Source organism: Capricornis sumatraensis, chromosome 18, assembly GCF_032405125.1.
Source record: "Capricornis sumatraensis isolate serow.1 chromosome 18, serow.2, whole genome shotgun sequence".
NCBI classification, from domain to species: Eukaryota; Metazoa; Chordata; class Mammalia; order Artiodactyla; family Bovidae; genus Capricornis; species Capricornis sumatraensis.
The window spans coordinates 62,929,605-62,956,676 of NC_091086.1; the positions used below are offsets into that span (position 1 = coordinate 62,929,605).

Consider the following 27,072-nt stretch of genomic DNA (forward strand, 5'->3'; position numbering starts at 1 on the left):
TCTTTTGCTGCCTCACATACAGGGTTATCATTTCCATCTTTCTAAATTCCATATATATGTGTTAGTATACTGCATTGGCGTTTTTCTAGCTATATTTTAATTGATCAATTCTTTTCCTATTAAGAAGATGAGGAAATGTTCACTGTTTTAGTTTGCCTTCTACTATTGGGGGTGAGAAAGGATTTTTCTAGTGATGAAATATCAAGTTCTTACCCCAGGGAGGTCATCTCAGAACCAAATTTGTGGCTGTCATTTTGCATCTCGACTCTTGGTTTGATGTCTCGTGGGCTAAACTTAACCTGAGTGATCGTCTTTTCTTCATTTTTCCTCTCTCAGTTGCTTTTTGGATTGAGATAGAGTAGAAATAAATGCTCATGGAGGCAGACAAGTGTATGCGTGTGTGTCTGCCTCTCTCACTGTGTGTGTGTGTTTGTGTGTGTGCTTGTGTGAGGCTAAGGAGGAGGGGTGAACTGGAGGTGAACTAGCTTCTAGCAAGATGAGCTCGGTTAAAGGACTTAATCTCTCTGAGCTTCGGTTTGCTCGCATGTCAAAAGCTGTAAGGATTACGGAGCCAGACGCCTCACGTTCTCAGCACCCCGGCTGTGAACTCATTCAGGCTCCGTGCCCTGGCCTCGTGGCTTATTTTCAGAATCACAGTTTCCCACTTAAAAATGCTCCATTAAATTGCATGTTACCCCTTGTTTGTGCTATGTATCAAAAGTGATTCTTTTTTTCATCATAAGATGTGAAAGAAGACATTAAAATAGTCTTTTAAATAAAAATAACTTTTTAGGGGCTGGAGGCCTGATTTATAGGTTGCCCTGCACTTCCAGGAGCAGGCTCCACCAATCCAGGGCAGAATAATTTTGTGACAGTAGCGCTCCCTCCCACCGGCAAGTTCCCACGTGTTCTCCATCTGGGAGGGTGGGAGAGGCCTGCTCAGGGGTCCTGTAGGTCCCAGGACCAGGGGCTGGAGTTGGGCACCCTGAAGAATTGACATCCATCAAAAAAGATTCGTTCCTGGGGCTTCCTTGGCAGCTCAGTGGTGAGGACTCTGTGCTTCCAATGCAGGGGATGTGGGTTTGATCTGCGATCAGACAAGCTCCCACATGCTGCGAGGCATGGCCAAAACAGTAAAAATTTTAAAATTCATTCATATCCAAAATTTACTCTTGGTTTGGAACATTCCAGAAACACATTTGAGGCCAGGGATCCGTGAGGCAGCTGCTGGTCCTCTTGCATGCCTTGTGTACTGATGAATAGCATAACCCCTCTTCCCGGCCCCGTATATCTGTCTCTATCTCTCTTTTCTCTTTAGATTGGACCCATAGGAAAGAACCAGAAAGGGTTTTCCTACCTGGATGACAGAGCACAGGCTTGAGCCTGGAGGCAGCCCTGTCAATCAGAATCCAGGGTGGGCCTTTCTGGTGGCCTGGGTTCTCCCCTCCTGTGCTAGCAACTGGAAGGACATCCACTGGACCTGCACACATGCTTTTGGTTTCTACTCAAGTTTGGAAAACATCTCCCACCCTGTGTGGGTCAGGCAGTCACCCAAGTAGGATGACTGTCTTCAGCTTTGACTGGCATTGACTTCCCTTGGGGCACAAATGGTAAAGAATCTTCCTGCAATGCCGGAGACCTGGGTTCAGTCCCTGGGTCAGGAAGATCCCCTGGAGGAGGGCATGGCAACCCAGTCCAGTATCCTTGCCTGGAGAATCCCCATGGACAGAGGAGCCTGGCAGGGCTGCAGTCCATGGGGTCGCAAAGAGTCAGACATGACTAAACAAGTAACAGTCATGTCCCCATTTTGCCTTTTGTGGGGACAGACGCCCACCTGTGTCATCACTGTTGCGTCCCCTGAAAGAACCTGTGGAAACTGTGATGACACGATTCTGGGTTGATGTGATGACAAGATGACTGTTTCTGGGTAGTATGTAGTTTTTTGAATGTTTTTGCATCAGATGAAGGTGGGTGATTTTTTTTCCTGGCATAGCTCCTGAATATGGTGTTCCTGATATTAAGGGAGTGTTTGTGTGGGGAAGCTGCTTACTCGTATTCTTAGGGGAGCATGTTGGTAAATGGGGTGATCCATGAAGCTTCAGTTCACTTCAGTTCAGTCACTTAGTCGTGTTTGACTCTTTGCAACTCCATGGACTGCAGCATGCCAGGCTTGCCTGTCCATCACCAACTCCTGAAGCTTACTCAAACTCATGGCCATTGAGTCAGTGATGCCATCCAACCATCTCATCCTCTGTCGCCCCTTCTCTTCCTGCCTTTGATCTTTCCCAGAATCAGGCTCTTTTCAAATGAGTCAGCTCTTCCCATCAGGTGGCCAAAGTACTGGACCTTCAGCTTCAGCATCAGTCCTTCCAGTGAACACCCAGGGCTGATTTCCTTCAGAATGGACTGGTTGGATCTCCTCGCAGTCCAAGGGACTCTCAAGAGTCTTCTCCAACACCACAGTTCAAAAGCATCGATTCTTCAGCACTCAGCTTTCTTTATGGTCCAACTCTCACATCCATACATGACTACTGGAAAAACCATAGCTTTAACTAGACAGACCTTTGTTGGCAAAGTACTGTCTCTGCTTTTTAATATGCTGTCTAGGTTGGTCATAACTTTTCTTCCATGAGGCTTCAGTATACTGATAAAGGACACTGGATCTTGGCCTTCCGATAGATGGCCCTTCCAGGATGGCATAGTTACTAACTCAGTGCTCAGTCTGTTTGATGTTTTTGATATTTGAAACAAATTAAACTGGTGCTTCTCTGTGTTGTATATTTGGCTCTTTAGTGGGTGAGTGTGTGATCTTCTGTCCAATCCTAAGGACGCCGAACAAAGTGTCAGGTGGAATACTATGGTTTCTCTAGTCTTAAGTCACCTGTCTCTTCTAATTTGCAGTTTCTTATAGTTTGTTCAGCTCTTTCAGCCTTGGCGTCTTTGTTAACTGAGTGTAGCAGCCTGAGAGAATGTCTTTTTCCCTAGCCGGGAGGGAAGAGACAGCATGGTCCTCAGCTCTGCAGGGTGGCCCTGGGGCAACTTTAGGCTCATTTACCTTGACACAGAAGTAGACCTTGCCATGAGCAGTTCAGTCCAGACACTTGGCCCAAGGGCTGTAAAAGCCTCAGTCCTAGTTCTGGAACATTATGGGCTCAGACCAACGAGGCGAGAGTCTGGGCTATGTGAATCTTGTTGCTGAGCCTAGGATCTTGACTCAGGGAACGGTCATTCCAGGAGGCCCATTGAGGTGAGACTGTGATCCTGTGTACAGTGTACAAGGATATATGTACAGTGTATTATTATAATACACTAATAATAATACACCCTAATAATACAGTATGTTATTACGGTGTGATCAAGATTTGATCACCTGGAGAGGGGTTGGCTGGAACTGGGGAGGCAGAGTCCTGGCCAGGCTTCTTATGAGGAACAAGAGAAGGGCCAGGGTAGGGATGGGCTGGAGAACCAGGCTGACCAACAGGGCAAGACCAAGTGGGGCGGGAGCCACATGGAAGCACCCGGACTAGGGTGTCCAGTTCCTTCCATCCTCGGGTTTTCAGAGTGAAGAAGCTGGAGGAGTAAGGTCATCGACAGCTGGGGCAGTGCTGTCAGAACTGCGGAGTGTCTGGCCCTTGTGGGGCCCTGGACAGGGTGCATTGGAACGGGGTCTGGGGAGGAATGAGAATGAGAGGAGCTCATATGGCAGCTGCTCTTTCAACCCTGCTCTCTAGGGACTTCACTGGTGGCCCAGTGGTTAAGATTCCTCACTTCCACCACAGGAGGTGTGGGTTCGATCCCTGGTTGGGGAATGAGGACCCCTGCATGCCTCACCAGGGCCCCCAATTTTTTAAAATAATCCAAGCAAAACAACCACTCCCCTGCTATCTAGAACATTCCGGTGCTTTAGATTGGTTGGTTAAAGTGGGAGGCCAAGGGACTCTGTAGATGGTATGTAAATGGAGCAATGGACTTGAATCAAGAAGATGCAACTCTTTCAGTTATATGCTGCACGTTTTCTGACAAGTTGCTCTAACCTAGTCTATTTATGAGTGTGTGATTTCCAAATACCTAGCTTCCCAGGTTGTGTAGGAGCATTAAATGAGATGAAGATGTAGAAAAACTTACGGTTACCGAAGGGGAAAGGAAGTGGGAGGGAGGGATAAATTACGAGTATGGGATTAACAGATACAAACTGCTATGCTCAAGAGAGAGGTGTGTGTCTGTGTGTGCTAAGTCGCTTCAGTTGTGTCCAATTCTGTGCAACCCTATGGCCTGTAGCCCGCCAAGTTTCTCTATCCATGGGATTCTCCAGGCGAGAATGCTGGAGTAGATTGCTGTGCCCTCCTTCAGGGGATCTTCCTGACCCAGTGAGCTAACCTGTGTCTCTTACATCTCCTGCATTGGCAGGCAGATTCTTTACCACTCATGCCACCTGGGAAGCCCACACATAGAGATAAGCAACAAGAATTTACTGTATAACACAGGGAACTATATTCAGTATCTTGCAATAACCTATCATGGAAAATAATCTGAAAAAAAAAATATATATATATATAACTGAATCGCTTTGCTATACACCCGAAACTAACACAATAAAATGAGATGAACATGTGAAAATATTTAGCGCATGGTAAGTCCTCATGACACCTCAGCTTCTTTTTTTCTCAGGCTCACCCATAAAGGTTCATTGAATTCCTTACTGTGTGTCTGGCCCCCCTTTCCCCTTCCCAAGAGCGAGTCTTCTTAGAATCCTCCACCCCTGCCACTGTGCATTGCACCAGTGTTTTCATTTATTTATTTATGAAGGAAGAGGCCCCAAGTTCAGCTCGGATTTGGATCAGCCGTAAGGTATTACTTCTATGTTTATGGTTCCTGAACTCAGAGGATGTTTGGATGGGAAATGCCCAGGGGAATCACTGCGGTTCACTGTTTGCAAACCTGGCTGTTAACATGGAGACTCCTGTGCCCCACCCCAAGGATTCTGCTCTCCCAGGTCCAGCGTGGAGCCCAGGAATCTGTATTTAGAAAAAGTGTCCTGTGTGATTCTGATGGTCAGTCAGTTTGGGGAAGGACTTATCTAGCCAGTGTCCACTTTGCAGATGAAAATACTGAGGTGTAGAGAGGAGGATGGAGGTGTTTCTCACTGGCCATGTGATTTGGGGCTGAAATTCAAACTTTGCAGTTGCCACTGGGCAGACACACCATATATCTCCTTGCTATTGGCATAAAAGCCTGTGTAAACCCAGGTGGCTCACTGGTAAAGAATACACCTGCTGATACAGAAGACGCGAGTTCAGTCTCTAGGTCTGGAAGGTCCCCTGGAGAAGGAAATGGCAACCCACTCCAGTAGTCTTGCCTGGAAAATTCCCTGGACAGAGGAGCTGGCGGTGAGGGGGTGGGCAATACAGTCCATGGGGTCACCAAACACTCAGGCATGACTTAGTGACTGAACAACAAAACCAACAGTGATGCTGAAAACAGATGCTTGACCTTGTGTTTGTTTTCTTCCCTCCTCTGTGCTTCTGGGTCCCACTGTCCCTTTTCTGGTCTCCACCATCCCTGACCCCCCAAACCCCCTTTCCCCTTGCTTTCCCTCCGTCATGCCCCATTGCAGTGCTTGGCTTTGATAGCATCTCTTTTTTTTTTTTCTAGCTCCTTTCTGTGACAGAGTCTTGCAGTTAGTCTTTAACTTACTGGTAACTTAGCTGGAATGGGCTGTAGAGATTGACTGACTCACCCTACTTGGAAGTCAGCTTCTACTGAGCTGCGGAGACCACCTGGGACAGGAGTGGGGCATGGTGGATGGGCAGATATTGTACCCCAGGTGGTGGTGCGAGAAACCCACTGCTCACCCGGGTGCTCCTGACTTGGTTTACCCGTGGCTTTTCTCCCAGTTCCTTTGCAGAGCTGGGGTAGGACAGGCCTGATTTTGCCTTGCCTTGACCTCAGTTGGACTTGGTTCCTCTCCAGCTGTGCCCTTGGCTTCTCCCACTCCCTGGGCTCAAGAACACAGATGCCCCACTGCTCCTCCCCACGGTCTTGTGGTTTGTCCACCGTGAGTTGCTGAGCTGGGCACATTCTCTGAATTCACTGGATTATCACCACTGGTTTCTCCTGGAGCCAGCCCGACTCCCTCCTCCACTGCAGTGGACCCATTCTGATTGCCTCATTCTGATGCTTCCCTGCCTGTGGATGGCTTCCAAAATGTCTCATCTCCACGGGTCAAGAGGCTCACCTCTTTATTTTTCTTCATATTGCTCACCTATCTTGCTTCTGATTCACTTTTTTGGTCATTGCAACAAAGGTACTTCTCTGGAAAAAGAAAAAAAAAAAAAGCACTTCTTGGGAGACTAACACTTGAGAATTTTTGTCTCTGATTTGCAGTTTTTTGAGTCGTTACTTTATCTCACTGGTTTGCATGATTACTCTCTTCTTTCTCAATTATTTAAAATGTGTATTTAGCTGATTTCTAAGAAATACACCCCTCCTCCCCTTGGCATATCTTCATGTTTAAACAGATTTGAATTTGGGATGCATTTTACAATTCAAAGGATCATAGTGTATTTGGCAGATTTTTTTTCCCTTTTGTGGCGTGCGTGCTCAGTCGTGTCTGACTCTTTGCAATCCTTTGGACTGTAGCCCGCCAGGCTCCTCTGTCCATTGGATTTTTCAGGCAACAGTACTGGAGTGGGTTGCCATTTCCTCCTCCAGGGGATCTTCTTGACCCAGGGATTGAACCTGTGTCGCCTGTGTTTTCCCCATTGGTGGTGTGTAATTTCACATGGCATCTTCAGACAGTATTTTTGCTGGAAAATTAAAGCCAACTTCAGTGAAGATTCAGAATTTTGTGATATTAAGGAGGACTGCTGCCAGTACGCCTAACTCTTGACAAGATGATGGAATTATTTCTCAGAAAAATGTGATCTGGAGATTGAATAATGTTGGATAAGTCGTATGAGGCCCTTTTATGCTTAGAGCCATGTAATGTTAATATAATATTTAATAAAGCTCTATCTAGGCAAAGCCTATGGTTCTGTATATTTCAGTTAAAAAAAAAACTAAACTTCCTTTTTAGACCTCTGTTGTGAAAGAGCTGCAAAGCTAACACTATAGATGAATTTGTGCATGAGAACTTGGAGAGTTTCAGTGCTTTTGTCTTTCTTTCTCTGGAGACAAAAAAAAAAAAAATGTGTTTTTTACCTGTCAACAGCCTTCATTTCATTGTAAGTAGTGAGTTATACTTTACCCAGAAAGGAGGGTTAGGTTTTTACATGTGGGTTGGGCTAAATATTGTCCTTTTCATCCATTAACAAAGAAATGGTTGTTTCCTTTTGTGAATTATCCCTTTCTTTGCTTCTTAAGAAATGTATCCTGTCAAGCCATTTAATTTGACCTTGCAAAACTCATCATGAAGTAATGGAAGATTCAGTTAGTGTTTCCTTATCAAATCGATGCACAACTAATGAAAAAAAAAAAAAAAGGTTTACAGGCTGTAATTGGCCACCGAGAGGTTCACAGAAGGTCACTTGCCTCCTTTTCATCGTGCCCACTGTCCACACAGCCCTTCCTGGGGCTCTCCCAGCCTGGCCCCGTGCTCTGCCTGCCCCCAGTCCTGAGTTGGAAGCAGGCACCCTGGAGCCCCACGCATCTTTGCAATGCCTAAAACCAGTGCAGGGCCATGGAGAAGCTGTGGCCCTGAATGCCGTGTGCACAGGACGCTGAGATGATGGGAGACTGGAGTGTAATTTAGTTCCCACCGCATTGTTTTCCTTTCTGAGCATCTTCATGGAGGGGTGTCCAGGGTCCTCTGTCCATGGGATTCTCCAGGCAAGAATACTGGAGTGAGGTGCCATTTCCTCCTCCAGGGGATCTTCCCAACCCAGGAATCAAACCTGGTTCTCCTGCCTTACAGGCAGATTCTTTACCAACTGAGCTTTGAGGGAAGATCCCCCTGTCTATGGCTTATAGGCAGTGATTTCAGACTGATTTTATATTAGTCAAAGCCCATAGTTTGATTGGAAATTTTTCTACTTAAAATCATAGTACTTTCCAAAATGGACATCATTTGGGAGTTCCCTGGTCTCCTCTATTTTTTTTTTTCACCATTAGAAGAGTCTTGTAGTCACAGTCATGTAGATTTTCTCTGAGTCTGTTTTCCTTATACCCTCCCTTGTCTCTGAGCAGATGGGTTGGGTCTTATTTCTTAGCAGAGCAGAGACTAGTGTTATAAACCATCCCAACAATACCAAGTGGACTGTGGCCATTGGTGACTTGGAAACTAGATTGAAATGCAAATTGATGTACACAAACTGGAGAAGAAAGTGTAGAATAGAGAGAGGACAGAAAGAAAAAAACAAATAGACAAATGTATTTATTCCAGTATAAAAATGAATCAGAAATGATGCTATACTAGTATGGCTGGAAATCATCTGTAAACTGTAATTATCACAAGCTAGACATGAGTCAGCCTGGTCATGCAGTGTTTTTTTAAAGCAATCATTGCACTGAGATGTAGAAATTGGACACAACTTGCTAAAAGAAAGTACACACAGTGAGATGCAGAACTTGACCTTCCCAATAACTGTTAAACCACACAGTATGTCTTTATAAGACAGAGGGGTATTCATATATACATATGATTTTATACGTATAAGCATAAATAATTTAATATATTTGTATATAACGTATGATTGTCATACGTAGTATTGACCTATCATGATGTGTGCATGCTAAGTTGCTTCAGTCCAACTCCTTGCAACCGTGTGGACTATAGCCCACCAGGCTCCTCTGTCTGTGGGATTCTCCAGGCAAGAACACTGGAGCAGGTTGCCATGCCTTCCTCCAGGGGATCTTCCGAACCCAGGGATTGAATCTGCGTCTCTTACATCTCTTGCACTGGCAAGTGGGTTCTTTGCCACTAGCACCACCTGGCAAGCCTCACCTACCATGATGTGTATATGTATATTATAGTTTGTCATGTGTAGTATGTACCTGTCTTGGTTTTCTGAGTCTGGATTATCCATTGTCAGATAAAAGAAGTGCATGTAGTACACACTGTTATATTTAAAGTGGGTAACCAGCGAGGACCTACTGTAGAGCACATGAAACTCTGCTCAGTGGTGTGTGGCAGCCTGGATGGGAGGGGATTTGGGGGGAGGACGGAGACATGTATATGGATGGCTGAGTCCCTTCGGTGGCTGTTCACCTGACACTCTAAGAGCCTTGTTCATCATCCATACCGCTGTACAAAACAAAAAGATTTAAAAAATATATGCATGTAACTGTCTTAGTAAGTAGAAATGATGTTTTAATTTAAAATGGTATCTGAATTTAATCGGTTATAAAAAGCTCGTGTGCGGAACAATGTTTATCAGAGCCAGAGACAGGGCTGGTAGGGCTTCTTACTGTTCTCACTTCTAGGAAGCATCTGGTGATACAGTCAGGATCCCCGGCTAATTTGGAGAAAGACAAGTGTCTATGACCTTTTTATCAAACTAACAGTGATTTTAAAGTGAAAGAAAAAAGCCTTTCCAGGGCTGGCTGAAAGGGCGTGTGACCTATGCAGACATGCAGAGCCTGGTGCCCAGAAGGCCCTGCACTTGGAGACTGATGCTCTGAGGCTTCAGTCTTCTGATTCTTATGATTCTGTTGTGGGATTTGTGTTTCGTCTGTGAAGTGCAACAGGACAGTGAAGCAAGGACAGCAAGGAGCCTCAGCTCACGTGTGGGGTCTCCTCCCCAGGGTGGGGTATGGGCATCCCCTCCCTGCCACTGGGTGCTGGTGCTGCCAGCCTTCCCCTCCCCACCCCACCCAGGATGGCTGCCCCAGGGCGGTGGCTGGGTTGCATCAACAAGAGGAGGCCTGTGTTCCACTGTGAACCCCCGCTCCTCACGGGGGTGCAGGTGTGAGACACAGACCACCACCTTTGCCCTGGCCCCGAGTGCCCCGGTGCTTTGAGTGACCAGTCGGCAGGAGCCTCACCCCTGCCCTGGATCCAGGTCCCGAACCCACCCTGGAATAGGGGCTGCAGTGTCTTGGGGAGCACCCCCTTGGTTGGGGGTGGGGCCTGCAGCCTGGTGGGAAGGGGGGGTTGATTTCTCCACTGCCAGCGCCTGCATGTTCACCTTGCACTGGACTGGGAGAGCCACGTAGGCCCCAGCATGAGAGACTCCTGTCCACAGCCTCTTCCTCTTAAAAGTCTGTGCTTTTTCACTCTGCTTCCTGGGGCCTCATGGGCATCCTGCATTGTGACCGCAATCCGTCTCTGAATCATTGTTCAGCAGCGTTCAGGAATCCTCTGGCCACCTGGGTGTGGCCATTTCTGCTTCAAAACTCCCCCGTGGGTGAGGGGCTCACTGTGTCTGTCCGTGAATTCTGTGAATGGGTGGATCAGCAGGATCACCTGGGTCTTGGACTCAGGTCAGGCTGTGCCATGTGATATTTGCTGGCAGGTCCTAACGTTGTGGTTCTACTGAGAATGTTCCCAAACCTCACAGTGTGATCCTCAGTGTCAGCCAAGCAGGTCAGCACTTATAGACACTCAGACCCGAGGAATGCAGCAGGTTTCAACAAGGTGTTTAAGAAAAGTCTCTCATTATATCTTTATGGACAGGATGGACTAACATGGGCGGAAGGTAATGGCAAGCTGGATGGTCTGTCATATTCATACAGTACTGATTAATAATAGTAAACTAGGTCTCCGTGGGAATCACCAGGCCCCAGTCCTGATCCGTCTTTGATGAGGATGAGGACAGATGACACACAGACGTCAGATGTGTGGGTGTCATGGCACTGGGTAAGAGAACGAAGGTGGTTGATGCCACCAGTAAAGGCTGTAGGTTTGATTGATGGGCTGTCAAACAGGCATCAATGTAATAAGGCATACTGAGATTCAAAAGTTGCAGCAGAAAAATAAAATCCGTGAAGGTTTTAGCTGCTTATAAATTGAAAAGCATGCTGATAGAGCTATTTTTAAAAAGGCTGTGTCCAAGTGAGTTAATGAGTTGAAAACTTATGAATACACAAAATGCTGCACACACATTTTCAGAGAAGTTTTATTTGTAATTGCCCCGAATTGGAAGCAACCAAGGTGTCCTTCAGGAGGACAAACAGTGGTACATGGATAAACGGTGGTGCAGCATATGATGGGATGTTACTGCTGCTGCTGCTGAGTCACTTCAGTCGTGTCCGACTTTGTGCAACCCCATAGACGGCAGCCCAACAAGGCTCCCCCGTCTCTGGGATTCTCCAGGCAAGAACACTGGAGTGGGTTGCCATTTCCTTCTCCAATGCATGAAAGTGAAAAGTGAAAGTGAAGTCATTCAGTCCTGTCTGACTCTTAGCGACCCCACGGACTGCAGTCTACCAGGCTCCTCCGTCCATGGGATTTTCCAGGCAAGAGTACTGGAGTGGGGTGCCATTGCCTTCTCCATACTCAGTAATAAAAAGAAGCGAGTTATCAAACCATGAAAAGACAGAGGAACTTAAATAAATACTAAGTGAAAAGAGCCAGTCTGAAAAAGTTACCTGCTATGTGATTGCAGCTATATGACGTTCTGGAAAAGGCAAACTCGTAGGTACAGTAAAATGACCAGTGGTCACCAGGGTTTATGGGGAGAGAGAGGCATGACCATGTGGAGCTCAGGGATTTTTAGGGCAGTGAAAATATGCCGGGTGACACTGTCATGATGGATATGTGAAATTCTGCATTTGTCAGAACCCACAGAATGTGTGACAGAGTGAGCTCTCCTGTGATCTATGCACTTGGTTAATAACCTATCAGTATTGGTTCATCAGTCATAGCGCATGTATCACACTGAAGCAAGATGTTAATACTAGGAGACACTGCATGTGGGATGGTAGTATAGGGGAGGAGGGGATATGGGAAGTCTCTGCACAGTCTACTCAGTTTTTCTGTAAACTAAAACTGCTCTAAAAATACAGCCTATTAATTTTTAAAAAACTGTATAAGTAGAGCTTTGGAATCCAGAACAAAGGGATTCAAGGCCCCTAGGGATTCCTGGCTCCCCTACAGATGCCCAGTGGGAGCATTTGGTCTGAAAAGAGTCAACCCTGGAGCCCGGGCAGAGTGGGATTAGACACATGGGGAAGAGGTGACGGGACCAGGGTTGTTTGTCCTGACGAGGCATGATCACGACCCCCACTTTCTGCAACCTTGGTGTTGGTGGCCGGTGTCACTGAGGAGTGCTCTTGGGATCTCTTGAGTCAGTTCAGCACACCCTGAGCAGACATACTCTCCAAACTCGGTGACGGCCCTTCTAGCTGTTTTCATGTAGTAACAGGAGGAGGAAGAAGAGGAGCTTGTGTTTTGGAGGTGTTTTGCAAGGTGATGAGAGAGCTGGCTTAGAGCCAAGCTGTTTGGATCCCCAGATCCCGTCTGAATCCTGGTCCCACCTCCCCTGATCCTGAGGCCTTGAGCAAATTTCTTAACCTCTCCTTGCTCCTCTGCAAAATCAGGCTAATGGTAGTAGCTTCCTCATGGGATTGTTATATGGATTAAATGAGCGAATACATACATTGCTATAAGGATTAAACGAGTGAATACCTACATTAAACGATGTCTAGAACCATGCTTGCACTCACTAGACATCAGCCGTGCTATTCACTGCAGTGTGGCTCTGGATGGCAGAACTTGAGCCTCTGGGTCGAGGGAGGCCGGTGTTAAGGGCACTTTCTCCCTCTCCTGTCCAAGCCTCTCGCTGTTCCCCTGCTTACCCCGTTCCCCAACCTGGAATGCCTTTGGTGCCTTTTTACCTGGCAAAGTCTGGCTGCTCTAGGGAAGTCGACAGCTTAAACGCCACCCTCTCTCGAGAGCTCTCTCTGCCTTTCTTATGTGGTCATCAGTCCTGTTTCCTGTTTCCACAGTCTTGTGGAAAGTACTTGGGTTAAACATAGCTGTTTACTTGTCTGCTTCTCAGCTTCTCTGGGATTTAGTCATCAGTGTATCCCCGCAGCTAGCCCAGGGCCCGACAGTCACTGGTTATGGAAGAAAATGGGATTTCCCCTTCCCCCCAGTAATGAAAGGACACTGTAGGGAACTGGGTGCAGAAGACATGCTGAGCTTCCCCATACGAGATGTGTTTCAGTAGGACTGGGTGATGCTTACCGAGGGAATCATGGGTTGGATGAAAAAGTGTAGTCTTTCTCTGCGTAGTGCCACAGAGTGCCAGAATCAGAATCTCTTACGGCTGGCAGGCAGGGATTTTTTTTTGTTTTTGTTTTTTGATGTCCTATAAGACAGTTTTCAGAAAAGAAAAGATTGGTTTGAAACAACTCTGTTCAACTATTTGTTTTTTAAAGATGTTACTTATTTATTTTATTTTTGGCTGCAGTGGGTTTTCACTGCTGCAGGAGGGCTTTCTCTAGGTGCAGCAAGCGGGGGCTACTTTCTGTTGTGGTGCTGGGGCTTCTCATTGCTGTGGCTTCTCTTGATGCAGAACTCAGGCTCTACGCGAATGGTCTCCAAGGTTGTGGCACACAGCCTTGGTTGCTCTGAGACGTGGGATCTTCCAGCGCCCGGAATTGAACCCATGTCCCCTGCATTGGCAGGCAGATTCTTTACCACTAGACCACCAGGGAAGCCCTCTGTTCAACTATTTTTAAAAAAATATAATTTGGTTTAGTCAGATTGCAACCCTTGTTATTCTTGAGCTTTCAATTTTAGCTATCATAGCATTATTTTGTTTATAAATCCAACAAATTATAGCAGTCATTTTCAGGAGAGTCTTTGATGAATGATTGTGTGTGTTAGTGGCTCAATCATGTCCGACTCGTTGTGACCATGGGTTGCAGCACGCCAGATTCTCTGTCCATGGGATTCTCCAGGCAAGAATACTGGAGTGGGTTGCTATTCCCTTCTCCAGGGGACCTTCCCAGCTCAGGGATCGAAGCCAGGTCTCCTGCAGTGCAGGCAGATTCTTTATCATCTGAGATCGGTTTCATTAAAAAGTTTCGTTATACTCCTTTCCACATGTTAAACTGCATTTGTAAAGTTTATATTTTCCCTGTTCCTTTAAAGTGTTTTATTATCAAAGGTTACTATAGTTTATACCAAAGGGACTCAGGAACCAACCTGATTAAGCTCTCACCAGCCAAGATGGGCCACTTGAGGGTCTGTAGGGGTGAGACTCCGGGGGCTGAGGCACCTCGCTCATAAACACTGAAAAGGAATGAAGGAGAGCAGCCTCTCTACCTTTGCCTTACATCTTAGTATTAGAGAGCACTAAGGTCTCATTTTCTTGAAGGCTGGTAAATAAAGAGAAGGAATCAAGTGTTGATCCCGCCTTTGCCTTGAGATCCATCTCTCCTGGTCATCCGACATTGACGAAGGGAAGTTTCTCTTGATTGACGTGACCCAGCTAACACCTGAGGCAAGAACGAAGTGCTCCCACCCCCGGGTAGCCCCTGAGGAAGTATCGGCCAGGCAGCCATCACCAACGGCTGCTAATGTCACAGAATCGAGACAGCGGTCACTGTGTACCTCCTGATGGGAACACACAGGTCCACCTGTCATGCAGCTCTGTAGAAAAAGAAACTGAGCTGAAATCTGGTCAAGACAGTAGATGCAACCACCAGTTTTCACAGTCTGCAGAAGGGCTAAAGGAAAATGTTACACTAAACCACAAGGATACAAGAAATGATTCTCAGACTTTGGAACGCTTTACTGGACAAAATGAGTCTGTTTCTTCCATGATCATTTTAAGCAGAAACAGTAATAATAATAAATAAAAGAGAGAGAGAGAGATGAGGGTCAGACAGGAAACCTACAAATTACAGGAAACTTAAAACTCACATCTGTCTGCTTCAGTGTATGATTTTTTCAGATTCTGGTTCAGTCTTTCAGTATTTTCATGTGTGTGTGTGCACATGGGTGCAAAAGATGACTGGGCAATTGGGAATGCTGACAGGTGCCTGATGACATGAAAGAATGTTTGCATTAAGGACATTAAGCAGTATTATTAGATGTGATAGTGATATTGTTGTTAGGTTAAAAGGCCCTTTTTGTTTTTGAAGATAAATGACATTTGCAAATAACACACACAAAAAATAAAATTTTGTGAAGTTTGATATTTGCTTCAAATAATTTAGCTGTGTATGTGGTGGAGAGAGCTTCAGTTCAGTTCAGTTCAGTTCAGTTGCTCAGTCGCGTCTGACTCTTTGCAACCCCACAGACTGCAGCATGCCAGGCCTCCTTGTCCATCACCAACTCCTGGAGTTTACTCAAACTCATGTCCATTGAGTCAGTGATGCCATCCAACCATCTCATCCTCTGTCGTCCCCTTCTCCTCCTGCCTTCAATCTTACCCAGCATCAGGGTCTTTTCAAATGAGTCAGCTCTTCTCATTAGGTAGCCAAAGTATTGGAGTTTCAGCTTCACCATCAGTCCTTCCAACGAACATTCAGGGCTGATTTCCTTTAGGATGGACTGGTTGGATCACCTTGCAGTCCAAGGGACTCTCAAGAGTCTTCTCCAACACCACAGTTTAAAAGCATCAATTCTTTGGTGCTCAGCTTTCTTTATAGTCCAACTCTCACATGCATACATGACTACTGGAAAAACAATAGCCTTGACTAGACAGACCTTAGTCGGTAAAGTAATGTCTCTGCTTTTGAATATGCTGTCTAGGTTGGTCATAACTTTCATTCCAAGGTGTAAGCGTCTTTTTACTTCATGGCTGCAATCACCATCTGCAGTGATTTTGGAGCCCAAGAAAATAAATCTATTTATTTTTTAGATTTGTTTCTCCACTGTTTCTCCATCTATTTGCCATGAAGTGATAGGACTGAATGCCATGATCTTTGTTTTCTGAATGTTGAGCTTTAAGCCAACTTTTCGCTCTCCTGTTTCCCTTTCATCATGTAAGAAACGAATTGCCAGTCTATGTCCGATGCAGGATACAGGATGCTTGGGGCTGGTGCACGGGGATGACCCAGAGAGATGTTATGGAGAGGGAGGTGGGAGGGGGGTTCATGTTTGGGAACGCATGTATACCCGTGGTGGATTCATGTCAATGTATGGCAAAACCAATACAATATTGTAAAGTAAAATAAAGTAAAAATAATATTTTTTTTTTAAAAAAAGAGAGACTGTTTAGTTCTTCACTTTCTGCCATAAGGGTGATGTCATCTACATATCTGAGGTTATTGATATTTCTCCAGGCAATCTTGATTCCAGCTTGTGCTTCCTCCAGCCCAGCATTTCTCATGATGTACTCTTCATATAAGTTAAACAAGCAGAATGACAATATACAGCCTTGATGTATTCCTTTTCCTATTTGGAACCAGTCTGCTGTTCCATGTCCAGTTCTAACTGTTGCTTCCTGACCTGCATACAGGTTTCTCAAGAGGCAGGTCAGGTGGTCTGGTATTACCATCTCTTTCAGAATTTTCCATAGTTTCTTGTGATCCACACAGTCAAAGGCTTTGGCATAGTCAATAAAGCAGAAATAGATATAGAAATAGGAGAGAGCTTCAGTGTGTGGGAATATAAACAAACAAGACTGGCCATGAATGGAGAATTATTGAAGCTGGGTTTATTCTACTTCAGTTTCTCTTTTTGTATATGTTTGAAAGATACGAAAATAAAAGTTTTAAAAAATGACCTTGTCTGACAACCAAGATCTGCCAAATATTAGGCAATTCCCATAAAATAAATACATTCATAAGTGTTCCTATGATTTGAATTTCAAATCAGAAATCTAAATTATGCTACATATTTTCATTGGAACCATGAGATGAATCCTCATAGGCAGTGTAAATAACTAAAATACCAAAAATATGCAGGTTTTTCCTAGGTACAAATTATTAATATTAGGACTTTGTTTCTTAGACATTTCTATTCTTAACTCTTGGACTGCAAAGACACTCATTCACCAAGGAGACATGCAATCCCATACAATTTTGGCATTTCCACTCCAAGTATTGAATAGTGATTGGGTTACATTCTCATTTGGCTGAGGATCTTTAATGACCAATGAGACCCTTGGGCAAGATACCAACTAGTCCCTGGCTCAGGGCATATGAGGGGCATTCTCAAGGCTCTTGGAGTTGCTATGGCAATGCCCTCTAAATGAGAGCTATTAGCAGCCAGGGCGATGGGTCAAAGTCCTATCATTCCCTAATTTTTGTCTTCCTGGAAGATTGTAATTTCCACTAAAAGAATAAGTAATGACCAGCACTGATTCAGTTCATTTTGCATTTCTTTGGTTTTTAAGAGATCCTTAAATGGCTTCCTGGTTATCTCAAAAGATCTTTAAACTTGAGGGAACTTTCTCTCCTAGGTCTTTACCTGACTCTGAAGCAAAGGCCTTTCTAATGAAACATAATAATCTAACATCTGCAGATTCCTTCTGATGCAATGTGAGTCACACTGAGTTACAACTCATTTGTGGAGTCATTTAAGTGAATCGCAGTCAGCATTTTAAAATATAGTGGAATTGAAGGAAAGTGTCAGAAGTCATCACACATTATAAGGACAAATATCACTTTGAAGCTGGTTTCATCTGTATGTATGTAGATATAAATGAATTTCTTACAGTAGATCATTATCAAAAATTCTGAGAACTGCCACTTCAGTGTGTTGTGGTTCAGTTGCTCAGTCATGTCCAATTCTTTGCAACCCCATGAACTGCAGCATGCCAGGCTTCTTTGTCCTTTACCATCTCTCATGCTGGCAAAGTAATGTCTCTACTTTTTAGTATGCTGTCTAGATTTTTTATAGCTTTACTTTCAAGGAGCAAGCGTCTTTCAGTTTCATGTATGCAGTCACCATCTGCAGTGGTTTTGGAGCCCAAGAAAATAAAAGTCTCTCACTGTTTCCATTGTTTCCACAACTATTTGCCATGAAGTGGCCCAGTGTAGGCCCCCATAAATAGATATTTATTGAATGTAAATACTAGTATTTAAACCACCTATTTCAGAGGATCTGGGGGGAGGAGCCTGGGGTCTGGGAATCTGTATTTTAACAAGCTTTCCAGGCAGGCAGGCTGCTAACAGTTGGCAGAACTATACTTAGGAAGCACTGACCTATTTTACCCACTCTGGCCCAGGTCACACACAGACAATTAGCATAAGAACCAGACCTTGAACTTGGGTTGCCCACATTCTGGGAGAGGGTTTACCCATACTTTACCAGCATCTCATGTTGGCCACTTCTCACCAAGCACACTGCATAACCTTCTTGAATGCCAGTTTCCTTCCTATCTACTTCATCTTCTCTGCTGCCCTCAGGCATTTCCCTAAATCACTCAATTTCATTTTCCTACCCTATATCTTTGGCTTTTTCTCTACTGTCAGTAGTGTTAAAACCAAACTCCCTTTATATCCTCAGGGCTTGCCACAGTCAGCCCTAAGCCTGGCACCTCAATCTCTTCTCTCTGCCAGTCTCCCAACTCTCTTCTTTATCCCTCTGCTTCTGCTGGGGCTATCCCAGACCACCTGCATGCCCCAGGCACACCTCACCCTTGTCTGAGTCTTCTACTCATGTTATATCCACTAATTGGAACTTAGCTTCTATTTTCCTCTGAATTGCATCCATCCTCCCATACCAAGTTCAATGCCACTTTTCTAGATCTTCCTTGATTTGGAGTTAATAATTTCTCCTCCTTTGCTTCTCTTTTCTCTTTGCCCATGTTTTGCTATAGCATTAAGACTCATTGCCTTGGATTTTGTTAGCACAGCCTGTGTTCATTTCTCTGATGAGGAAGTAAGTTCCTAGAAGGCAGTTTTCATGTATTCTTTGCTTTTTTATATTAATACATTGTACACTGCTTTACAGTTAGTGTTAAGTGATAAATCTGTTAATTTTTCTCAGTTATGATTGCCCCAAGTGAAAGGATTCCCTAGTGGCTCAGACAGTAAAGAATCTGCCTGCAATGTGGGAGACTTGGGTTCAATCCCTGGGTCAGGAAGATCCCCTGAAGAAGGAAATGGCAACCCACTCCAGTATTCTTGCCTGGAGAATCCCATGGACAGAGGAGCCTGGCAGGCTTCAGTTCACGGGTTTGCAAAGAACTATTAATTAGCAGCTTAACCAACTAACTTATGTAAAATGGGCTTCAACTTCTGTATGAAGACTCTAAGCTCCCTGTGACTTCTTTGCCTTTCCGTTCCTTTATAAAACCAATCAAAAACAAACAAGCCAAAAAAGTACTGTAGGGTTTGTGTGCTGTTCATCATAAAGAATTCTTTGTTTTCTTCTGGAGAGGAAGTGGGCAGATAGACAAAAGAGCAGTGATATTAGAAAGGGCTGGCAAACTGGGTTCCTAATAACTGCTATTTTTAAGAGATGGGTGGGAAAACGGGTAGGAGTTAAAGAAATGAACACGACATAAAACAGAAGCTAAGACAGGATAGTAAGTAAAGGGCATCTACTTTATCTACTCTCTGTGCACGAGGAGAGGCTTCCCTGATAGCTCAGTTGGTAAAGAATCCGCCAGCAATGCAGGAGACTCCAGAGAGAGTTTTGCCAAGAGAATGCACTGGTCATAGCAAACACCCTCTTCCAATAACACAAGAGAAGTCTCTACACATGGGCATCACCAGATGGTCAATACCAAAATCAGATTGATTATATTCTTTGCAGCCAAAGATGGAGAAGCTCTATATGGTCAGCAAAAACAAGACAGGGAGCTGACTGTGGCTCAGATCATGAACTCCTTATTGCAAAATTCAGACTTAAAATGAAAAAGTAGGGAAAACCACTAGACCATTCAGGTGTGACCTAAATCAAATCCCTTACGATTATACAGTGGAAGTGACAAATAGATTTAAGGGATTAGGTTTGATAGAGTGCCTGAAGAACTATGGATGGATGTTTGTGACATTGTATAGGAGACAGGAATCAAGACCATCCCCAAGAAAAAGAAATGCAAAAAAGCAAAATGGCTGTCTGAGGAGGCCTTACAAATAGCTGTGAATAGAAGAGAATGAAAGGCAAAGGAGAAAAGTAAAGATATACACATTTGAATGCAGAGTTCCAAACAATAGCAAGGAGAGATAAAGCCTTCCATAGTGATCAATGCAAAGAAATAGAGGAAAACAATAGAATGGGAAAGACTAGAGATCTCTTCAAAAAAAATTAAAGACACCAAGGGAACATTTCATGCAAAGATGGGCTTAATAAAGAACAGAAATGGTATGGAACTAACAGAAACAGAAGATATTAAGAAGAGGTGGCAAGAATACACAGAAGAACTATACAAAAAAGATCTTCACAACTCAGATAATCACGATGGTGTGATCACTCACTTAGAGCCAGACATCCTGGAATGTGAAGTCAAGTGGGCCTTAGGAAGCATCACTATGAACAAAGCTAGTGGAGGTGATGGAATTCCAGTTGAACCATTTCAAATCCTGAGAGTTGATGCTGTGAAAGTGCTTCACTCAATATACCAGCAAATTTGAAGACTCAGCAGTGGCCATAGGACTGGAAAAGGTCAGGTTTCATTCCAATCCCAAAGAAAGGCAATGCCAAAGAATGTTCAAACTACCACACAATTGCACTCATCTCACACGCTAGTAAAGTAATGCTCAAAATTCTCCAAGCCAGTCTTCAACAGTACATGAACTGTGAGCTTCCAGATGTTCAAGCTGGATTTAGAAAAGGCAGAGGAACCAGAAATCAAATTGCCAACCATCCGCTGGATCATGGAAAAAGCAAGAGAGTTCCAGAAAAACATCTATTTCTGCTTTATTGACTATGCTAAAGCCATTGACTGTGTGGATCACAATAAACTGTGGAAAATTCTGAAAGAGATCGGAATACCAGACCACCTGACCTGCCTCTTGAGAAACCTATATGCAGGTCAGGAATCAACAGTTAGAACTGGACATGGAACAACAGACTGTTTTCAAATCAGGAAAGGAGTATATTGTCACCCTGCTTATTTAACTTCTATGCAGACTACATCATGAGAAATGCTGGGCTGGAGGAAGCACAAGCTGGAATCAATATTGCCGGGAGAAGAAATATCAATGACCTCAGATATGTAGATGACACCACCCTTATGGCAGAAAGTGAAGAAGAACTAAAGAGCCTCTTGATGAAAGTGAAAGGGGAGAGTGAAAAAGTTGGCTTAAAGCTTAACATTCAGAAAACTAAGATCATGGCATCTGGTCTCATCACTTCATGGGAAATAGATGGGGAAACAGTGGAAACAGTGGCTCATTTTATTTTTCTGGGCTCCAAAATCACTGCAAATGATGATTGCAGCCATGAAATTAAAAGATGCTTACTCCTGGGAAGGAAAGTTATGACCAACCTAGACAGCATATTCAAAAGCAGAGACATTACTTTGCCAACAAAGGTCCATCTAGTCAAGGCTATGGTTTTTCCAGTGGTCATGTATGGATATGAGAGTTGGACTGTGAAGAAAGCTGAGTGCCAAAGAATTGATGCTTTTGAACTGTGGTGTTGGAGAAGACTCCTGAGAGTTCCTTGGACTGCAAGGAGATCCAACCAGTCCATCTGAAAGGAGGTCAGTTCTGGGTGTTCATTGGAAGGACTGATGTTGAAGCTGAAACTCCAATACTTTGGCCACCTGATGCGAAGAGCTGACTCACTGGAAAAGACCCTGATGCTGGGAGGGATTGGGGGCAGGAGGAGAAGGGGATGACAGAGGATGAGATGGTTGGATGGAATCACCAACTCAATGGACATGGGTTTGGGTGAACTCCAGGAGTTGGTGATGGACAGGGAGGCCTGGCGTGCTGCGGTTCATGGTGTCACTAAGAGTTGGACATGACTGAGCGACTGAACTGAACTGAACAGAGAAGACAGCATATTAAAAAGCATAGACATTATTTTACCAACAAAGGTCTGTCTAGTCAAAGCTATAGTTTTTTCGGTAGTCATGTACAGATGTGAGAGTTGGACTATAAAGAAAGCTGAATGCCAAAGAATTAATGCTTTTGAACTGTGGTGTTGGAAAAGATTCTTGAGAGTCCCTTGGACTGCAAGGAGATCAAACCAGTCAACTCTAAAGGAAATCACCTTGCTTATAGTTTCCTTTGTTGTGCAGAAGCTTTTAATTTTAATTAGGTCCCATTTGTTTATTTTTGCTTTTATTTCCAATATTCTGGGAGGTGGGTCATAGAGGATCCTGCTGTGATTTATGTCAGCGTGTTTTGCCTATGTTCTCCTCTAGGAGTTTTATAGTTTCTGGTCTTACATTTAGATCTTTAATCCATTTTGAGTTTATTTTTATGTATGATGTTAGAAAGTGTTCTAGTTTCATTCTTTTACAAGTGGTTGACCAGTTTTCCCAGCACCACTTGTTAAAGAGATTGTCTTTTCTCCATTGTATATTCTTGCCTCCTTTGTCAAAAATCAGGTGTCCATAGGTGTGTGGATTTATCCCTAGGCTTTCTATTTTGTTCCATTGATCTATATTTCTATCTTTGTGACAGTACTATACTGTCTTGATGACTGTGGCTTTGTAGTAGAGCCTGAAGTCAAGCAGGTTAATTCCTCCAGTTCCATTCTTCTTTCTCAAGATTACTTTGGCTATTCGGGAAACTATAAGCAAGGTGAAAAGACAGCCTTCAGAATGGGAGAAAATGATAGCAAATGAAGCAACTGACAAACAACTAATCTCAAAAATATACAATCAACTTATGCAGCTCAATTCCAGAAAAATAAATGACCCAATCAAAAAATGGGCCAAAGAACTAAACACATTTCTCCAAAGAAGACATACAGATGGCTAACAAACACATGAAAAGATGCTCAACATCACTCATTATCAGAGAAGTGCAAATCAAAACCACAGTGAGGTACCATTTCACACCAGTCAGAATGGCTGTGATCCGAAAATCTACAAGCAATAAATGCTGGAGAGGGTGTGGAGAAAAGGGAACCCTCTTACACTGTTGGTGGGAATGCAAACTAGTACAGCCACTATGGAGAACAGTGTGGAGATTCCTTTAAAAACTGGAAATAGAACTGCCTTATGACCCAGCAATCCCACTGCTGGGCATACACACCGAGGAAACCAGAATTGAAAGAGACACGTGTACCCCAATGTTTATCGCAGCACTGTTTATAATAGTCAGGACATGGAAGCAACCTAGATGTCCATCAGCAGACTAATGGATAAGAAAGCTGTGATACATATACATAATGGCGTATTACTCAGCCATTAAAAAGGATACATTTGAATCAGTTCTAACGAGGTGGATGAAACTGGAGCCTATTATACAGAGTTAAGTAAGCCAGAAAGAAAAACACCAATACAGTATACTAATGCGATGAAATTGAAAGAGGAGAGTGAAGAGGTTGGCTTAAAGCTCAACATTCAGAAAATGAAGATCATGGCATCTGGTCCCATCACTTCATGGGAAATAGATGGGGAAACAGTGGAAATAGTGTCATACTTTATTTTTTGGGGCTCCAAAATCACTGCAGATGGTGATTGCAGCCATGAAATTAAAACACGGTTACTCCTTGGAAGAAAAGTTATGGCCAACCTAGATAGCATATTGAAAAGCGGAGACATTGCTTTGCCAACAAAGGTCCATCTAGTCAAGGCTATGGTTTATTCCAGTGGTCGTGTATGGATATGAGAGTTGGACTGTGAAGAAAGCTGAGTGCCGAAGAATTGATGCTTTTGAACTGTGGTGTTGGAGAAGACTCTTGAGAGTCCCTTGGACTGCAGGGAGATCCAACCAGTCCATCTGAAAGGAGGTCAGTTCTGGGTGTTCATTGGAAGGACTGATGTTGAAGCTGAAACTCCAATACTTTGGCGACCTGATGCGAAGAGTTGACTCATTGGAAAAGACTCTGATGCTGGGAGGGATTGGGGGCAGGAGGAGAAGGGGACGACCGAGGATGAGATGGCTGGATGGCATCACCAACTTGATGGACGTGAGTTTGAGTAAACTCTGGGAGTTGATGATGGACAGGGAGGCTTGGCGTGCTGTGATTCATGGGGTCGCAAAGAGTCGGACACGGCTGAGTGACTGAACTGAACTGAACTGAACTGAACGCATATATATGGAATTTAGAAAGATGGTAATGATAATCCTGTATGCAAGACAGCAAAAGAGACACAGATGTATAGAACAGTCCTCTGGACTCTGTGGGAAAGGGAGAGGGTGGGATGATTTGGGAGAATGGCATTGAAACATGTATAATATCATATAAGAAATGAGTCGCCAGTCCAGGTTCAATGCAGGATACAGGATGCTTGGGGCTGGTGCACTGGGATGACCCAGAGGGATGGTACAGGGAGGGAGGTGGGAGGGGGGTTCTGGATGGGGAACACGTGTACACCTGTGGCGGATTCATGTTGATGTATGGCAAAACCAATACAATATTGTAAAGTAATTAGCCTCCAATTAAAATAAATTTAAATTAAAAAAAATAAAGGAAATCAGTCCTGAATGTTCATTGGAAGGACTAATGCTGAAGGTGAAACTCCAATACTTTGGCCATCTGATGCAAAGAACTAACTCATTTGAAAAGACCCTGATGTTGGGAAAGATTGAAGGCAGGAGGAGAAGGGGACGACAGGGGATGAGATGTTTGCATGGCATCACCGACTCAATGGACGTGAATTTGAGTGCACTGCAAGAGTTGGTGATTGACAGGGTGGCCTGGCATGCTGCAGTCCATGGGGTCGCAAAAGGTCGGACATGACTGAGCAACTGAACTGACTGACTGACTGTGCCTGAGAAGACCCTGCAGCTCTGGCTTTGTTATAATGATTCTGCTCCAGGTCAATTCTATTCCATCTAGCAGAGTGCTATTTGGGCCATACCCAAGATCGCAAATCCTTTGCCCAGATGGGCAGTTAGAGCAGAAAAGCCTGGCACAAAAGTACACATGGCTCAGGTGCTTTAATTTCATTGTCTCTAATGCGTATTAAGTAACTTTCTTCTTTAATTTTTGGCTCCTCTGGGTCTTGGTTGCTTTGCACAGGCTTTCTCTGGTTGCGGCGAGTGGAAGCTGTTCTCTAGTTACGGTGCTCGGGCTTCTCGTGGTGGCTTTTCTTGTTGCATAGCATGGGCTGTAGGTACACAGGATTTAGTTGTTTCACCTCGTGGGCTCTAGATCACGAGCTCAGTAGCTGTGGTGCACAGGCTTAGTTGCCCGGAGACATGTGGGATCTTCCTGAGCCAGAGATTGAACCTGTGTCCCCTGCATTGGCAGGTAGATTCTTAACCATTGGCCCACCAGGGAAGTCCCAGGTAACTTTCATATGGTCACGTTGTGGGTGCTTTTGACAAGTGAAATCATTTATTGAATCTATTTTATGTTTCTGTGGCAGAAAGTAAACCTAATTGTTTAAAAAAGGTAAAATCCTCAAATAGAAACAATGATTTGTCTGTTTTTTGCTGTGATAGGTTCCTTGCACTGACTCCATGGAGAGTGTATCACCTGATTTCCGTCATGATCCTTACACGTGTTATTATGCAGATAATAAAGGATATGATTTTGTCTAGAACAAGAGGTAAGAAAACTTTGAATTCATTTTTATAGCATTTAATTTTCTAGACCCTGAATGTCTGACCTTTGTGTAGACATTTTAACTAAGTGGTCTTTGAAAAGGAACAAAATAACAGATTGTATAGGCACTGGCTTTTTTAGTTTAAATGTTTGTTAAGTGTTACTTTTAAATTTTTTAAATTTATTTAGGTATTTATCATTTATTGACAGATGTGTCCTTAGTCATACTGCTGCTGCTGGGCAAATGGTTTGTGTGTGCTGGTTTCTCTTTTGGCTCTGAGCGCTGTTATTCTAAATAGCATTTTGATATTCAAGTAGGCCACAGTGAGGATGACAGTTAAATATTTATTACATCCCACTTGATGAAACTGAGCCATTGGAAAATGGACTGCTGCTTCTGCTGCTAAATTGATTCAGTCGTGTCCGACTCTGTGCGACCCCATAGATGGCAGCCTACCAGGCTCCCCCGTCCCTGGGATTCTCCAGGCAAGAACACTGGAGTGGGTTGCCATTTCCTTCTCCAGGGGATCTTCCCGATCCAGGGATTGAACCCAGGTCTCCTGCATTGCAGGCCAATGCTTTAACCTCTGAGCCACCAGGGAAGCCACAGTGCTCTATAGTTCACTTTAAATCCGGTTTATATTTTAAGTCTATATGGTTCTTAAATTAACTCATGCGTAAACCATTTAGAAAGATTGTTTCACATGGCCGTGTTTCAAGGTTTGGAGGTGATTCCTTGGAGGTGATACCTCCAAGGTTTGGAGGTGCTTGTTCTGGGAACATGAACAGATTTGGTTTTGTCCAGTTACCACTTTTCTCAAATCTATATAGGTTGGTTTATATTCTTGTACATGTTTTTCCTTCTTGCTCTGTCCCCCTCCTCCCCATGCCCCTCTTTTCTGTTTCAGAGAATAGGCTCCTAACTGTCTCCCTTCTAACCCTAACCAGGCACCCGATGCTTTCTGTTCACCCTAACACATGCGTGCATGCTCAGTTGTGTTCAACTCTTTGTGACCCTTTGGACTGTAGCCTGCCAGGCTCTCTGTGCATAGAATTTTCTAGGCAAGATTACTGGAGTGGGTTACCATTTGGTCTTGCAGGGGATCTTCCTGACTCTGGGATCAAACCCACGTCTTCCGCATTACAGGCAGATTCTTTACCGCTGAGCCTTTGGGGAAGCCCCTCTGTTCGCCCTAGAAATACTAATTCTGCCTAGAGTTGGGGCTTCCCTGGTGGCTCAGATGGTAAAAAATCTGCTTGCAATGCAGAAGATCTTGGTTCGATCCTTGGCTTGGGAAGATGCCCTGGAGGAGAACATGGCAACCCACTCTGGTATTCTTGCCTGGAGAATCCCCATGGACAGACGAGCCTGGTGGGCTACAGTCCATTGGGGTCACAAAGAGTCAGACATGACTCAGTGACTAAGCACAGCACAGAGTTGGGGCATCTCCATGCTGTAGAGCTTTGTACTCAGGTTGGTGGGAACAACCCATGGCGACACCTGTGTTTCTGCCTGGGTTATAACTAATAGAGAAGAGCCTGTTTCTCTCAAATAGGCTTGGTAACATCTTCACCCTCCAGAAGCTCCCTCAAGGGAATCTTAG

The 27,072-nt window shown here is 44.3% G+C and overlaps 1 protein-coding gene across 1 annotated transcript in view; it reads left to right on the forward strand.

Annotated features, from left to right (window-relative positions):
• RETREG1 (reticulophagy regulator 1) overlaps window positions 1-27,072 on the forward strand; it is a 156,395-nt gene that overhangs the window by 21,360 nt on the left and 107,963 nt on the right. The window contains exon 2 of the mRNA XM_068990620.1: window positions 25,366-25,472. Coding sequence (XP_068846721.1) covers window positions 25,366-25,472 — 107 coding nt within the window. The remainder of the gene's footprint in view (window positions 1-25,365; window positions 25,473-27,072) is intronic.